The following is a 17,652-nucleotide window of genomic DNA, read 5'->3' as shown; positions in this document are numbered from 1 at the left end:
ATTTCTTAATTTGTATAGTAATGTATGATCTACAGGAAGGTTCTGATTAGAAGAACATGGGGAAGGGAAGTATTTTGTCTTTTCCAGAGTTTCATATGATGTTACTGATATGTCAGCAGACAGCAAGGAATTACCTATATGTTTATGCTGATTTTAATCCACTGAATAGTACTTTCATAGGAGCAAAGATTGCTTTACAATAACTTTAATACCTGAATCAGTCATCAGTATGGATGCTGTTTGTGTTGGGTTTGGTTTTTTTTGTGGGGAGATGTTTGGGTTTTGGTTTGGTGGCTTTTTTTTATTTTTGTTTTTTTTTTTTTGTTTTGTTTGTTTGTTTGTTTTTAACACTAGCAGAGTACTGACTATTGTTTTTAAGTTTCTGTAAGTGTCTGGCTGAATACTTAACTAGATTGTTATCTAAGAGTTTGTAACACTTGTTACTCTGTACTTACTTTATTCTTGTTGCTGTATCTGGTAACGATGTATTTGTATGTGAGGATCATGGCTAACACTGGAAAAGGAAGCTCTTAGTCTGGATGGCTGTAGAATAAACCCTGAAAAGCACCAAACGTGTATCAATACAGCTAGGCTTAGAAAGCAGAATATGACTAAAAAACCTGAATGTATTATTTCCTCAAAATAATAAGAATTTAAAGTTAGTCCTCTGATTTTTGATGACCTTTTACCAGTGATATGAAATGATGTATCATGGGCTAGGGTATAGCTCAAGCTGAGAACCATCTCTGGGTCTTAATCTTGTCTTTAGAAATATTTTTGTTTACAAACTCACCTATGAAGTGTTCCATTTTCATGTAATTAGTATCTTTTGCAATACCTCTGCTATATGCTTGCATGACATCAATGGTGTTGAAGAGAAACCTCTGTGTTGACACATTATTTTTATTAATAAGTAAGAAGTCATTTAGACACTTGAGTAGTGCAATTTACATTGAGGGAATCTTTTATTAAATCATAATCTCAAAATCAGCTTTTTATATCTGTCCTAAGTACACTGGTAATACTGCTGATCATAGTAAATTTGCAACTGCTTTTCCAATGTTAGTTAACATTGCCAAAATTGATGAAGACAAATGACAGCATGAAAAAATCCGTTTCAGAATGGAGTTTATTTTCACTTTTATGACTACGTTTGCAGTTTAGAAAAAGTAGTATGGAGATGTTTTATCTACAGTGCAGTTATTAAAAATATATCTTTTCATATAAATCAGGAGACTTAGAACTTAGAGCACTACAGTTTTTCGAGCTGAAACTCAGAATTTCGTTTTATCCACCCAAGATAAGTATCAGAAGAAAGTCTAATAGAGCCAGACTTTGGTTGTCTATGGCTGTTTCAAAGACATGGAAAACTAATAATAGAAAAAAGTTATTTCTGTTGAGTGTAACTTTTATATTATTCTTTTACTTCCTTGGTTTGAATAAGTCTTTTTGGTGTGTGGTTTTTGAGGAAGAAACTAAATAAGATGTGTACTTTATTTTAAGGCAGAATGCTGTTGTGGTGTACCACTTTCTCTAAGGCTAAGGATATACTGCATTAAAGCTTTTAGAAAGACATCAACAGGTATTGTGTTATAAAGAGTATTGCCATTTGCAGCCTGTGCAAATCTAATCAATTACCAAATTGTCTTAAGAATGGTGAATCGTTAAAGAACTGTGATACAAAGCTTTTTATAAAAACAGGCTGAAAGTCGGCATTTATGACTTACCTTTCCACACAGTTCTCTAGGATTAGCGGCATTGTCTGCACTTGCAAAATAACCTCCTTTTACTTATAGCCAAGTATATGCATGCAAAAGAATAGAATGAAACTATAATCTACTAACTGTTTGGGGTTTTTTTAATTTTTTTAAATTATTTTTTTATTTTCCATAACCTAAAAATAGGAGTTGGAATTGTCAGATAGCTTGAGGTTTTTGATCCCTTTAAGGGAAGTCTGAGGTTTCAGTTTAATTCAGCAGTACCTTATAGTTGTAATTGTAGGTGTTGCAACTAAGTTAACTCATTTTTATTTATTATTTATTTAGTGGGGGTTTTTGTTTTGGTGTGGTTTTTTTTTCTGTTTTGTTTGTTTTGGGATTTTTGCCTAGTCTCTTAACACTTCTTCAAATATGAGATACATGATGGGGTATATAGGTAAATCATGTTGTGTAGCATGAAGAATTGAAAGTAAAAAAAGATCAAATTCTAATGGATCTGTTGTGTTTATTTTTGAGCAAGGGTATAAGAAATGAACAGTCCTTATTTGAATAGCTTATTGTTGAAACCTACAGTAACAAAAAGCAAGTGTCAAAAAGTGTAATTTGGTTTACAGCAAATGAAAAATAAAACCTTAATTTCAGAGATAACACATTTGGAAATGTTCCCTAAAAATGAACTCTTAATAATTTGTAGTAGTTAGTTGTGTTTCCTCATAGACAGTCTAGAACCAGTTCTTTAGGCTTTGTTTTCTGACAACCTTTTCAAGCAGGTCAGTTGTCAAATCCTGTAGTATTTACTACATATAAAGAGCTTTATGTCTAGTCATACCTTTCTGTTGGTTTTGTCTAGACTCGATTTTCTTATGTTCATGTACATTTTACATTTATATTCCAGCCATCTTTGTAGGCTTTTTCTTGGCAGTTTCCTGTGATTATATCTTTTGTTTCTTAAAATCTTTTTCATTAACTGAAGGTGAGAATTGACTTCAGGTTCATACCTGTATAAGGGTAAGCATGTTGAGGACATAAGGACTACTTTTTAGCTCTGCTTAAATCGATGACAACATTTTACTTGAGTTTAGTGGAACTAGCTTTCTTCTTAAAGATCCATTTTGTGTAAGGATCTATGCCTTTAATTGTTTTCTTCCCATTCCCACTGGATATTGAAAAACATTAGAAAACCAGTACTTGTGTACTGCACAGACTTCCTTGTGTTCAATTCTAAACTACATTTTACAGAATTCGAGCTATTTTGTATTTTCTCATTAAATAAGCTTGAGCCCTGTCTGCTTGTTTGGGGAATAATTTTACATGAACTTCAATAGGTTTAGATTCACACTTTGTCCTAAATGCAGAAATAAGTTTGCTTTCTCAAATATGTCAAAGGCGGGAAATAGTCAGTAAAGATCTTTCTGCCTGTCTGTATCTGTTTATGACATGCAAAACTTCCTAGTTTGATCACCTCCCTTCTCCAAACAGCAAATGGGAAATTTAGAGCTTTATGTACAGATAGAATGGCAGAGTTTGACCCACCTTGATGAGATCAATGCATATGAACACTCGAGTTCAAAACTGGAGCTGAATCCCACGAACTGCTCCACACTCAAAACCTTTAAAAATCACAGGAATTCCATGTGGTCACAGTGGTCTACATGCATAGAAAGAGTTTGCTGGGTTTGTTCCAAATTCTAAGCTATGCTTTTTTGTCCGTGGATTTGGCTTACAGGCAGACCTTAACTCTTTTAGGACTGAAAGATATATGTCTTGTGATCAGACTCTGATGTGATAACAATCCCTAGATTATTTTTAATAGAACTGTCTGGTGGCCTGAAATTAGTAACTATTTGAGTTAAAAAATTAAAGTATTAAGATAATATCTTTTCATCTTTGTTTCCACTCACCATTCAAAAGAATGGAAATATTCTGAAAAGAATAGAAATTATTCTGAAATATAGAGCAAGGAAATTAGTATAAATCTTTGAAAATCAAAGTTGCTGTAAGAATGTTGTCATATCACTAGCCTTATCACAAGATTGTATATTCAAAATATGATGATGTAATTAATGAATTGGCTGCTGCATGACCATTGCTGTTAGTATAGCTGTGCTGCAGAAAACATTTTAATTCCATTTTCAGTTCCAGATACATGTTTGTTAAAAGCATTTTAATTCCATTTTCAGTTTCAGATACTTGTTTGTCAACTACACACAAACTCATTGAACTTCTGTATTTGAAGCATTGTATCTAAAATTATGAAAGTTGTCCTTTGAAGACAGTATTTATCTTTTGGCAAAATTTTTTTTTCATTTTAGATTGCTATAGTATACTCTTTAAGACTCAAATAATCATAACAAAAAATGAAGGAAAATATAATGGCTTTTCCTAACATGATTTTTTAAAAAAATCTAATTGTTGGTGTAACAATTCAGAGTTGCAGTTTTTAACTAGAATTAGAGTTTAAGCAGTAGGACTTATAATTAATATTGTTTAGTTGATAAGTCTGAGACTGCAAGAGGATTCCAGTTATGTTCACACAGTAAAAGTGTTTTGAATCAGTAGCAGTCTATACAGATGCTGCTGTGACTTCGTAATAGCATGGTAGACTGCATTATGGAGCTGGTGATTACAAAGATCCACTTTAACCATTTTTTTCTTACTGGCAGGTGTCCCACTGGCCTGAGGCCAGCGGCTGTGAGTATACTGCAACTTGCGGTTTACACCAGAGTGTAGAAAATGCCGACACCAGCTGCCTGCACATAATTAAGCTGATTGTGGTCTGACAACTTGAACTATGATACAGATGTGTGATAAGTATACAAAACATCTTAAAAATTTGATTCTCTGACATATTTTATCTACTTTTCTTCCTTAACAGATATGATATCTGCACTTACAAAAACAAGCCTTGTGGAACGCTGGGTAAGATTATAAAGAGAAATTTCAGCTTCTATTTGCTCTTTTCTTGCTTTTTACTCAGCTATTGATTTATTGACTGATCAGATATTTTAAAATTCATGCTTTCAAAATTTTGCAGATGTATAAATATGAATAATGATAGGTAACCTAGGTGGGTCTTGGCTTTGGTACGTTGCTGGATTTTTAAATTAAGTGAGCTGCTGCTGTGTATTTCTTCTGTGGCAGCTGTAGTTCTGATAAAACGTAGCAAATGACTCAAACTTACTTCTTATAGAAGAGAACTTGCTGTTTATTTCATTTGACCTTTCTCTATGATTTAGTTAAAAATACAGGTAAAAGGCTTCAGCAAATTCAAACACCAAACTAATGGAAAAAAACACTTAACAAAAGTAACAGGCTTTCAGATTTACACTATTACTCTGTTGTACACAGGGAGTATGTCTTCAGGTTGTTCCTTTCACAGACTTAAGAGAAAAATACAGTGATGTATAAATTACAGTGATACAAATTACAGTAACATTGAAACTCCTTAAAACAATATTTTGACAAAGAAGAATCACATAGCAACCTTAGGTGCAGGATGGAGATCTATTGTTCTCTCCATGCCTTAATTTGTCACCAGAAGTTATTTACTATACTGTGGTTACTACCTTTGATAGTGCTTTGATATACGAAAGAAACATTATTCAAAGAATAAGGTAACATTCATATACATTTTTTTTCAATTCACATCTTTGCATAAGGCTCTTTCTCAGAAGTAAAGACAGAATTCTAATTTGACTAGTTCAGATTATTAATACTTTTCTCAATCAGACCTCATAACTTGCTTTGTCTTTCTGTGTATTATTAGTGTATGCTTTGATAGCCTTAACTCATGTTAGTTTTTTCACAAGTCCTGCTCAAGTCAGCACGATGCTTCTAGCACAGGGATGTAGTTTACGTAGAGAAAGGTACTAGAATTTTGCCTGCTGTAAATATAAACAATATCCACAGCATGTTTTAGTAAAAGACAGATGACGCTGATGAATTTCTAAATGAAATTGATTTCCTTTAACATCTGTGTGAAGGAGACAAAGCTGAAGAGACTGTCCATATTCATGTCATAGAATTGTCTTTGCAAGTGTTAAAGGAATAAAATTTGGAAGAGTGTACCTTCACACATGAGCTATTTGATATTTTTATGTGATATTTTTAACGCAGATCATTAGTGTACTAGTTCTTCCTGTATCAGACTTTGGCATAAAGGCAAATTCTGCTTCACTTGAATCCAGCATAACAGAGAACTGACTTTGGCAAATGTTCTGTTAAACAAAAGGCTTGATTTTTATTTTATTTCAAAATAAAAATCACGTGTCTTGTCAGCTCCAACTCAGTGTTACAGAACCCTTGGCAACACCACCATGATTATTTTTTTTTGCTTATAGGCATTGAATTCGGGAAGAGACAAGGCTCTGTGGCCCTCTTTTGCTAGGCATTTAATATGCTTAAGTCCCACTGACCTTTAGTAACTGAAGTTAAGTATGTATCTGAGGAGTCTATGAAGAGAAGTCTCAGAGAAGTTTGATACTATTCCAGTTTCTAAACCAGAGAATCTTTCATAGAACTCGTTAGAAAAGATAGATGTTTTTGCAGCACATCTGTGGCTCCAGTGAAGGACAACTTTTAAAGCCACAGATTGAGTTCTTGACTTGATATCTGTCACTTTCTGCAAGCATAGTATGGAATTATGTTAATCTGGTCCTGTTAGTTACTGAAGCAAGTGCTCAGTTGTATGATCTGAAGGTGGAGATGACTTCGTCGCTCAGATGTGGTGGTCTTTCCAGGGGAATGTGGCAGTTGGCATGTTAGTATTACCATGGTGTTTCCAGAATGTCCTACTCAATTACAGTAGCATAGGTGAACTGGTATTACTGTATTTTCTGCAGGTTGTATACTGCAAAAAATACACAGATTTTTCTCTATGGGTAATCTTCTGATATTCTTCCCTGTCCTCAGGGGATGTGTGTACATCAATGTTTTGTGGATTTTTATAGCAGTAATATGCTGTTTTGATGCAACTTCCACATTGTCACCCTTTGCCCATGTCACTTTTGTTATCAGAGTAGTTTTAGTGTGTGCCAACTAGTTTTGTTATGGAGAAAACTAAGTCAGAATGCGTATTTCCCAAATGCTCTATATATACCAACAGGAGATGTTAGCATCTAAATCAACACAAGGCCTGTATTCTCATGACATTCTGTAACATTTTTTTCTTTTTTAGAAGCTTTAAATGACATGTAGTGGATATGTTTACCCTCTGAGAGTAAACTAGACCAGAGTACAGTGTTCAACCCACATAACAAATGTGTGTGAGGAGCCTCAGTATCAGTTCTTTGCTCTACTGACTCTCTCCTATGGCTCCAAATTATTTGTTAATGTGGACACAGCCAGGAACCAGTTGTCATTTTACTACTGGCTTACTGTTAATCCAAACAGAGTAATTTGAAGTGCCTGCTCATATAGAAAGTATGATTTCTCTCTTCCACTCTTCCTGCTCCATTCTCCCTACCCCTCAACCAAACTTACACTTTTACCGGTAACTTTTATTACAGTGTAGTTAGCTAGGCATGTAATTTCTTTGAAGAAAGGATTACTGCTTCTTTCAGATAAAAAACTCAAGGGAGAACTAAATTAAATAAATCTGATATTTAGAGCCTTCTCTAGTGGCACTGGATTATGACTGCAGTATGTTGTATGTTTCTTCAGAATCTGTTGCTGAAGAGCATGTAAGATCAGAAGAACCATATTCTGTAAATGCCAGTGGCTTTCTCTTGCTAAGTAAAGTTTTTAAAAGTGCATGTAATACAATAAGGTTTTAATTCCAGAAGATGATGGGTGATAAACAGAAAAAACTTCCATGGTTAAATGAATGCTTGTTATTAACATGTCTCTTCTCTCTTCATTGATGCATTTGGTTTCATTTCTTTAATTTTTTTAACCTACCATGTGGGACTTTTTGTAGCTAAAAAAGTTGCTTGTATGTTTTTATGAACCCACTAAACTTAAACAGATTTCTTTAGAAAAATAATGTGGATACATTTTGCTTTCTTCAGGCTCAAGAATGTTAAAATAGAAATGCTTTCTTAAATTCCCTCTCCTGGCTCAAGTTACTAGGTGGTCCCAAGTTACCAGAAGTAAAATTTATAAATCTAACCCCTAGTCTAGACATTTTCCAGCACTGACTGCAGTTCAAAAAATATTAATGTCTAGCCGGCAAAGTGAAATTCCCCCCAGTGATTTTGCAAATGACTAGAAAGTTAACCTTTTGCCAACTGCTCCTTCTGTGCATAGAGGTTATTAAAAAGAATCCAGGCATTTATAACTAGCACTTTTAAGACTGAAACACCTTGGCATGACCCTTTGTGTCTCCTTCTGTTTATTCAGGCTTGGCCTCTGTGGCTGGAATGTGTGAGCCTGAAAGGAGTTGCAGCATTAATGAAGACATTGGCCTAGGTTCAGCTTTTACCATTGCACATGAGATTGGTCACAAGTGAGTGAGTTTAAAAAAAGAATATGTTTTAATGTATCACCTTTTTAATATTAGATTAATAATAGATTTTTTTTTCCCCATGCATGGCTGTACCATCTCTATTCTGGTGCTCCATGTTTGTGTATATAGTACTCATGAATGGCAGTACATGTAATTTAGTGGGTGTTACCAAGGGCTTTAAATTTAGAGCTGAAGACTCACAATTTATACTTTGATAGCAGATTCCAGTTATATCTGTTCCTTTGGAGATTTGGCTTACAACCTTTGTACTGTTTCATGTTCTTAAATATTGTGTTGTTATTTTGTCTTATATATAATTCAAAATATTATTAAAACATACTGATTCAATTGTCAACATTCATATGCTGTTAGTAATCTGTCACTCAAGCAGGAAGGATATCAAACAGCCATAGACCAGTCATAGAATCACTTGGTACATTTTAAGCATCAGCACGTCATTTTAAAATACATGATGAGACTGGTAAAATCTGAGTTGAGTTTGGTCTGGAAACATTTCAGGTCTTCTTTCAACAGACAGCATTGTTAGTGCATTGTGATGACTCTAAGAAGACTAGGCATCTTCTGGTATCAAGAGGTTTCCTTCTTTGTTTACATGGGTTGACCAAGACTAAGTTATGGACGGTATGTTTTTCCGATCATTAGCTGATACAGATAGAAGTTCCAATGCAGACTGAAATGGAAGCTATCAATCTGCTGGTCAAAAAAAAGGAGTTGGAAGTAAGCAGTTATTTCCAGCCCACCTATCATGCGAGATAAATCGTTGGGCAAGTATGATCTCATTAATATTATGTGTGGAAAAAAAAACACTCTAATTGTACTGAAGTAGATGAATTTTAGTATCCAAAAGCAATTGTATAGGATCTGAAAAAAAAATAAAACACATGCAATTCTCCTCATAATTTCTTTCCTTCTTTTCCTTCCTTACCTGCATGAGTTGAAAAAGGTAGGGTAGAGGAAAATATCTTTCCACTGTTGAAGAAAGACCTACTCCAAATAATTTGTTTTCTGAAACAAATTCAGATTAACAAGAAATTTTGAAATTCTTTTTAATAGCATCTCGTACAGTAATAGGTGACCTTGCTGTGAATTCATCACGTTTAACAAGAAAAACAATCTTCCAATACCACATCTTCATTCTAATCCATATGTCATGCAACTATGTATTTTATGCAGGTTATTCCACAGACAATGAAAATAATTCAAATATATGCAGTCATTTTATCATGCAAAGCTGGCACAATGACAAGAATTGATTTGAAGAGCTTAGACTTTGGTTAGAATCCAAGAAAAACAATATAGCAATAGCATATAGTCTGTGATCGCCGGATTTTTTTTTAAACCATCTGTGTTTTCTGCATTCTATATCTTCTGGCTTCTTATATGTAAGGCCTTCTAAAATTCTGAAATGTCAGCTCTTTGGGGCTTTCACCTTATCTTATAGCTGGCAAGGTATGTCAAATGCTGGTTTGAAAAAGAAAGTAGAAACAATAATCCTTCAGCTTCTATCCAATACACAGTCACTGAAGAGAGTTGCACTAAAAGCTTGGTGTTTAAAATTAGCATTCTATGTAGGTAAATTTAGTAAAAGCTGGGCAAAAGTGGGCAAAAAAATCTTTGAGGTTTATAATGTTTTGTGCTAGCACCTCCCATTCACCCAAGCTGTGACTGAATAACTCTACAACTAAATCAAAGAAGTTTACTCTCAACTTCTTGCTTCCTAGTATACCTACTAGAAGTACTTAGATGTGTGAGTAAATAATTGTTTCAGAGAGCCTTTTAGGCTTCTTTCCTCTGTCTGTACTGTGATGATTGCTTTTCTTTTCAGACTTACATGTGAAATAGGAAACTGCCAAATGAAAAATAGAAGCATTTAAGGGACATGTCTACACTGAATATATAACATACCACAAAAGCCCCCCAAAAACTCTCAAATTAGAATAGAAGGATTGTACTTTGAAAGACCATGCTTTTATTAATTATGTAGTTGCCATGGAATACTAATTTATTTTTTAAATAAACATTGAACTGAGGAATAAGATTCTCTTGTGATTAAAGAGAACAGTAATTATAATGCCTATATTTTGATAGACTATTCACATTTTCTCTAAAATTGGATTTGTAAAATTCCCTGATGGAAGCATGACTCAATTTATAGTTAGGTTCTAGTAATTTATTAAATTAGAGTGATGAGAAATCATTAGATCACTCAATTTGACTTTCTGTTATCATAGCGTATTAAATTTAACTAATTTAATCTTGTTTTGATCCAAGTAGCTTCTATTTGATTGAAGAATATTATCCAGGAAAGCATTTGGTCTTGAAGATGTAAAGGGAGCGTGAGTGTGATTATTATGGTCAGTCATAATTTTTCTTAAATATTTGTAATTATTTAAAAAAAAAACATTTTTGGCTTCTATTGCTTACCACTTATCATTTTTCTATGTGTATAACCCAGTTTTGGTGCAGATAAGGCATGTGTAGTTGAGACTCGTAGCGAGTGTTTTTTACTGAAGACAACAATACACTGTGGTTAACTCTGTTTCTTTACTGGGTTTATAAAGAACTGTGCTAGACTAACAGTTCTGAGGACAGCTTTGTATTACTCTTAATACTTCTGTGAACCAGATAAAATTCAGAGTGGGCCCTTTAGCTTTCAGAATAGTGTTTCTACAAATTTGATTTGTGATGCTGGAGTTACAGAATGCTTACTTTCCTACTGTTACATATTTCACACCAAAAAATGCTTCCGGTTTCTGGTAAGCAAAAATCACAGCCAGTGATTTCTCATGGCAGGAGTGAGAATTGAATGTGTTTGCCCTGCATTGTCAAGAAAAGTTTGACTTAGTGAATAAAGAAACCATTTGCAGCCTTGAATATGCTTGTTTTCTTAGACAAGTAAGATGTAAGATCCAGCCCCATTTTCTCTTTCCCTACCAGCTGGGTTGGGTTGCTTTCTGCTCTGTGATTTTTAATTTAGATACCTTCTAAAATATATCATTTGAATACTTTCTAAAATACATGCATGCTGTACAGGATGCTTACTGGAACTGACAGAGAATTCCAGGTTCCACTGAAAGGCGTATATCCCTAAAAGGAAGGTGTTGTGCCATTCATTATTGCAGTCCAATGGAGTTAGCTGAGATCCAGAAACTAAATAACAAAGTAGAAAAGAAGAAATTATGATAGTGGTCTAGGCTTTGGACAGAGAGCTGGCCATAAGACTTGGAGTAAGAAAAGAGTTTGCTAGTGAGAGACAGCTATCGAGGTCTGTACAGAAGGAGCAGGAAGAAAGGGCTGGTGGCTAAAGTCAAAATTGTCATGACTTATAGAAGATGTAATGAATTGAAATTCAGAGGAGTTTGGCAGTTGTATCTTGGTGGAAAAAAGGTGTAAGACATGATAAAAAGATAGATTATAGACTATCGGAGTAAATTGGCTTCAAGGTGAAGAACCACAGTATTTTCAAACATACTTAGTTGCAAGTTAAAATGTGCCTGCAATTCTAGAACTTCTTTTGAAGTCTTTTTTTTTTTTCTTTTTTAGTCTGTATGCAAAATAAAAAATAGTTTAAATACCTCTCCTCCACATGAGAAAGTTGGTCTTCAGTGCTGGAATATGAATTTCTAATCTACAAAATCCTAGGGCTACTTTCAGAAGCTGGTTTTCTTTTTCCTCATTCTTCAGTGATCACTGACCTTTGTGTTTGACTGTGTATTGGGTTTGTGTGGCAAGGCTTTGTTGTGGGAGGAAGGGGTACAGGGAGGCTACAGGGGTGGCTTCTGTGAGAAGCTGCCCATGTGTCCAGTAGAGCCAATGCCAGCTGGCTCTAAGATGGACCTGCGGTTGGCCAAGGCGCTACCACCTATCAGTGATGGTGGTAGTGCCTCTGAAAGAACACATTTATGAAGAGGAACAAAGACTGCACAACAACAACTGCAGCTGAAGAGAGGAGTAAGGCTACCTAAGAAAAAAAGCTCTGCAGACCCCAGGGCTGGAAGGAAGGGAGGGCATGCTCCAGGCACAGGAGCAGACATTCCCCTGCAGCCTGTGGGTGCAGAGCATGGTGAGGCAGCTGTGCCCCTGCCAGCCCATGGAGGTCGTCCATGGAGGAGCAGATCTCCACCTGCAGCCTATGGAGTACGGCACGCTGGAGCAGGTTTGGTGCAGGACTTTTGACCCCACTTGGGAACTGACTGAAGCAGCCTGTTCCTGAAGGCCTGCACCCCATGGAGGGGATCCACACTGGAGCCATCTGTTCCTGAAGGGCTGCACCCCATGGAAGGGACCCACACTGAAGCAGTTCATTAAGAACTGCAGTCTGTGTGAAGGACTCACAATGCAGAAGTTTATGGAGGATTATCTCCTGTGGGAGGGATCCCACCATGAAACAGGGGAAGAGTGTGAGAAGTCTTCTCCTGAGGAGGAAGGAGCAGCAGAGACAATGTGTGATGAACTAACTGCAACCCCCATTCCCTGTTCCTTGCTTGATGGTAGGAGGTAAAGAAAATTGGGAGTGAAGTTGAGCCCAGGAAGAAGGGAGGTGCGGGGAGAAGGTATTTCAAGGTTTGGGTTTATTTCTTATTATCCTACTCTGATTTGATTGGTAATAATTAATTTCCCCAGGTCAAGTCTGTTTTGCCTCACTAATTGGTGAGTGATCTGTCCCTGTCCTTATCTAGACCACAATTCTTTTGTTGTATTTTCTCTCCCTGCTCTGCCTGAAGAGGAGTGATAGAGCAGCGTTGGTAGACAGCTGATGTTCAGCCAGGTCAACCCACTACGATCATTCAGACCTCATTTGCATTATAGGACCTGAGTTTGAGTAGATGTTTTCTAGAAGAAATGTGTCTGAAGGAATGTATGTGTTGTACAACTGGCAGAAAAATACTCCAATCTGAGGTAATAGGGACAGATACTTAAGCTTTCAAAAATAGTTGAAACACAGCTAGGATGAATTGTACTCACACCTCTTCCTGTCAGCTCTCCCATGAGCAGATCTCCAGTTGATGCGCTCAGCATTGTTTATCTATGATGATGACATGTTCCATTTTCAACTATGGCAGGGCTGTCAGATTGTCTTCAATCTACAGTGTATGATCACCTCAGTAGGAGCCAGAACAAGTTAAAATTCGTCCCTGCTGGATGCCTAGGGTCATGCTAGATGCCTAGGATTGAGAACAACGCCTGCAATTTTTAGGTGCAATTTAAGTAACTTTTTTTTAGTTAAAAATAATCAAAACAAAACAAAATATGTCCAGTTTTTGGCTGGACAAGCCATGGAAGATCATATTCTTCCTCTCTTGCAAAACCATTTTCTTGCCCCCTGCTCTGGTCTTTTATGTTAAAGGAGCACTTTTATGTTTGCCTTTGTAATATTGCAGGTATAAAAGCTTGCAAATTCTATTAAAGTGTCTTCTTTGGGACTTCAAGTTTAATGGTGTTTTGTGCATATAAAATGAAATGTTGTAAAGGTAAGCCTAGTAAAACAATTCTAGTTTCTGTGACATATTTACAATACGAAAAAGGCTTATGTCTAAATATCTATAAAATACTGTTTGAAGTTTAGAGTGTACAATACTGAAGTAATTTATTTAACATTAAAGCATTCTAATCAAGGAAAAGGAATGCACTAACACTTCACAGATCTTAACAAAAGTGTAAGTAGCATAAATGGGTGTGAATAGGAAGTTTATCATAACCTTCAGGGCATCATGAATTTCCAAAGGAAATCTGAGCTGAGAAGTTGGCTTCCTTAGTAGAGCCAGTATTTTCCTATTTCTCTTACGGTGTAGAGATTTGATGCATTCATACTCTGGCTTAGTGTAGCACACAAACCTTACTTGATGTTACTCTTGTGGCATTAAAGCTGGCTAGCTATAGTAGTGTAAGCCAGAAGGATAAGTTTATGCTTGAAGTTTTCTAATATTCCCATAGAAGCCTGTCATTTCCCCATAAGAAAGTTCAGGTTTCTCAATAGGCTGTGTTTTATTTAGTAAATTGCTGTGCTTTTAAGAGTTTCATATGTTACTTAATACAAAATTATGCTGATACGTAAAAACTGTATTTGATGGGGTATTTGATCATCACCTGTAACTCGGAGAAGATTGATGCTTAGGAATTAAATAGGAAAAATATTATGATAAAAGTGTGCTAAGACTTGTATTTAATTTCATGGCAGATATGCTTGTTATAAAGTTCCAATTATTCGATTGATTTGTTTCCCAAGTTTTCAAGAAGTAGTATGTTTCTTCAAAGTTTTAAATTCTGCATTGTCTTTTATTTTTAATGTCATTTAAGGGTGAGTTGCAATTTACATGCTGTTGTGAAGCTATACCCAGTACTTTTTCTTAACATTGGCTTAGAAATATTTGGAGGGCTACATAGAAAGAGAGTTTTCTCTTATGGTGTGGTACAGGGGATATGCTTTAAAAAGTACAGAAAAAGTTGCCCACCTTCTATCACTGTAAAACAGTAAAATACGAAGATTGTATCTTCCTGAAAAATTCACTGTAAAATCATATAAAGTGACAAATATTTCATTGCTAGTAGATGTGAGAATAATTAAGAAAATTACTATGCCCACACAGAAATCACACTTTTTTACATGTAGCTCATAGCTCTGATACTGCAGAGGAAAAAAACAAATCTTTTGAGTACTATTCAAATAGTATTCATTTTGAATAGTATTCACTTTTGTTGAACAAAATAATGCTAAGACATTCCAATTTTTTCTCTTCACTCCTTGTACCTATTCCAGTATCACTTAAGAAAAGGCAATTTAAAACTATGGTAATATTTACAGATACAGGGAAGTTGACTATTTTCTTATTTTTTCAATAAATAAGAAAAACAGGCTGTAAACAGATATTCTAAACTATATGAAATACATATAACAATTTATATGACACATTTTTAATAAGTACAAAATACTACAAGAATAAATTAACACAAAGTTTATGAAAAAGCTGGTATCTAATAAAGTAAACTATCAGGTTTTGCAAGGAAATTATAATTCACCCTTTAGGACTTTGTTTTGGGTTCAGCTGTAGCAGTCATTTTTCTCCTTAAGTAGCTGGTGCAGTGCTTAAGCCATGACAGTCTTCTGATACAAGAATACTTGTTCAAGCATGCCTTCCATCATCCATCACTGTAGTAAGGATTTATCGTTAGACATTTTTAATGTATACTTCTCTGGTGCACTTTATGACTCTTCTCTGCCCTTTGTTTCATTCTCCATAAATGTTACGAGAGCAGTGTGTCTAACCAACACACTGAGACACTGGAGGAAGTTCTAGCAGTGAACCTTGCTCAGAGATACTTAGCTTGAAAATCACTCATTTCACTCCTGGTATGTGTGTTTATTCTGTCTCTCCTAGTGCAAATAATTAATATAATAACACTTCTTAAGGTTAAAGTTTCTTTTCTCTTAAAAGCGTTTCTTTTCCCTAAAGAATTACAAGTGGTTATGCTGCTGTAAGTCATCCTTAGATGATGGACGAGAAGATCAAGTCCTGATTTTACAGTGTTTTTCTTGCTGGTGTTCCTGTAACTTTGTTGCCTCACCTAACTCAAGATTCTCTGCTTCTTCCTTACACTGTTAAACAAGTGCAGAACAAATAGGAGCCACTCTTTTAAAAGAATCAAGTCAAATTCATCAAATTCATGAATCAGCAAGTTACTTAACATATACCCTGTTGTATTTATAGAAAATAAACATTAGCATTCTCTGTAGTTCTGAAGGTTCTAAACCCTAGCAAAGCTAGGAAATTGTTGGACTACAGTTGGAAAGCAGAGATAACTGATTGTTACCGACAAAAAGCAGTTCACTTGGGTAGCACATTTGAGGTAACTTCAGTGCTGTGAAAGTACATGGTCTACAAAATAAACTTCAGTGGACAGTACTTGAGAGCATTCAGATTGGTTTGGTTTTGTCTTCTCTGCACCTTAAGTGTTTGTGAAAGAAATCAGGATGGGGCCATCCCGGGTGTTTCACAAAAATAAAGTGACATTTCAGAAACATCACCAGCAAGTGTTCCGGCAACTGTAAACATCATAGTTCAGAACCACCCAACAAATCAGTAAACTCATCTTAAATACAGATGAAATTGTAGAGACCTCCAGTATTGTCCCATTGCAAGAGAAAGGAAGTGTAGACAAGAAGTTTAGATTCCCATGCTTGTCTATTTTCTGGTTATCTATTGTGTTTTATTCAGTGCAGCTGAAACTAGTTATCTCCTCTGTTTTTGAGGTCAGATCTGAAGTTGGATGTGTATTACAAATAATTCCATCAGATAGTTTTTGGGTTGGGTTTTTCTTTCAGATAAAAGGAAAAACAGATTTCCAGGAAAAAAAGAATCTGTTCCATTACGGATGTTAGTAAATGAAACAGGCACATAGAACTAGTTAGATGTGTTGCCTTTTTTATAAAGTATACTGACTATAAATTTCAGGACAGTTTCAGTTATGATTTTAAAGTTGTTTGTGTTGCTGTTGCACAGTTCTTAAGTGTAATGTAAGTGCTCTCTTGGGAAGTGAGGAACCATAGTGGTTGGAAAAAAGAGATGCTGGGTTAAACATCTCTCTTTGAGACAGTATGTGGAAAGGTAACTTCATAGTAAAACTGTTGTGTCACCTGTCAAGACTTCTTACTCTCCCTTCACTAATCTGGCTGAGACAAAATTATACTGGTAGCTTTTAACAAGCTTTTTAAGCCAGTGAAAGAAATACAGTCTGCATCTGTTTAGCAAGTTTGAAAAAGTAAATTAAGTAAATTATAAGAGTGGCTCCACAAAAAGTATTTTATGTTTCTTCCTTTTTTTCCCTGTATTCTCATCCCAATCTAATTGCAAACATGCTTTGGTAAAAGACATAGCTTTAATATAATGAATGCCAAATATAACCAACATGCTGTGATGGAAATAAAACTGATACTTTGGACAAAAATGTGTTTTCATCTGCAGTCCTGGCCATAGGAGTGCAAATTACTGGGCCGTAATGGCATGCTGCCACTACCATCTTTGGAAATTGATGACTGTAATTGCAAAATCCGTTTCCAAGCATCAGAAAAAAATTACCTGCACCTAATGATCAGTTTCCTCCTAATTCAGAATCAGGGACAAGTAGAAGAACCTTCTTGGAAAGGGACAGATGATTTAGATGAATGAATATTCATTAAAAAATAAGAATACCATCAGCTCATGAGTGCATCAGGAACTGCAGCTTGTATGCACGGACTTCCTTTTTTCATGTATACTGCTACCACCATCAGCAACATCAGCCTTTTTACAAGGAGAACTGGTAGAAGAAGGAAGTCTATTTGACTACAAAATTTGTTCATTTTCCCCCCTTTTTTTAGGCCCCAAACCCAAAAATTTTAGTTCCCAAACAGTTGAAATCAGTCATTGCTTTGACAAATGAAATAAACTAACTAGGGATAAGCTGGGTATCAGATACAGGAAGAATGACCCA

At 35.4% G+C, this 17,652-nt stretch overlaps 1 protein-coding gene across 3 annotated transcripts in view; it reads left to right on the top strand.

The window, feature by feature from the left end:
* Nucleotides 1–17,652, top strand: part of ADAMTS6 (ADAM metallopeptidase with thrombospondin type 1 motif 6) — a 149,332-nt gene that overhangs the window by 49,402 nt on the left and 82,278 nt on the right. For all 3 annotated transcript variants that reach the window (XM_061342659.1, XM_061342657.1, XM_061342658.1), the window contains exons 8-9: nucleotides 4,594–4,637; nucleotides 8,058–8,163. In XM_061342659.1, the coding sequence (XP_061198643.1) occupies nucleotides 4,594–4,637; nucleotides 8,058–8,163 (150 nt within the window). The remainder of the gene's footprint in view (nucleotides 1–4,593; nucleotides 4,638–8,057; nucleotides 8,164–17,652) is intronic.

This window comes from Neopsephotus bourkii, unplaced genomic scaffold (assembly GCF_033783945.1).
Source record: "Neopsephotus bourkii isolate Nb327-2 ecotype Australia unplaced genomic scaffold, CSIRO-AGI_Nbou_v1 NB_1810, whole genome shotgun sequence".
In the NCBI taxonomy this organism is placed as follows: Eukaryota; Metazoa; Chordata; class Aves; order Psittaciformes; family Psittacidae; genus Neopsephotus; species Neopsephotus bourkii.
Note: the sequence above shows the minus strand (reverse complement) of the source record. Positions and strands in the feature narration are given on the sequence as shown.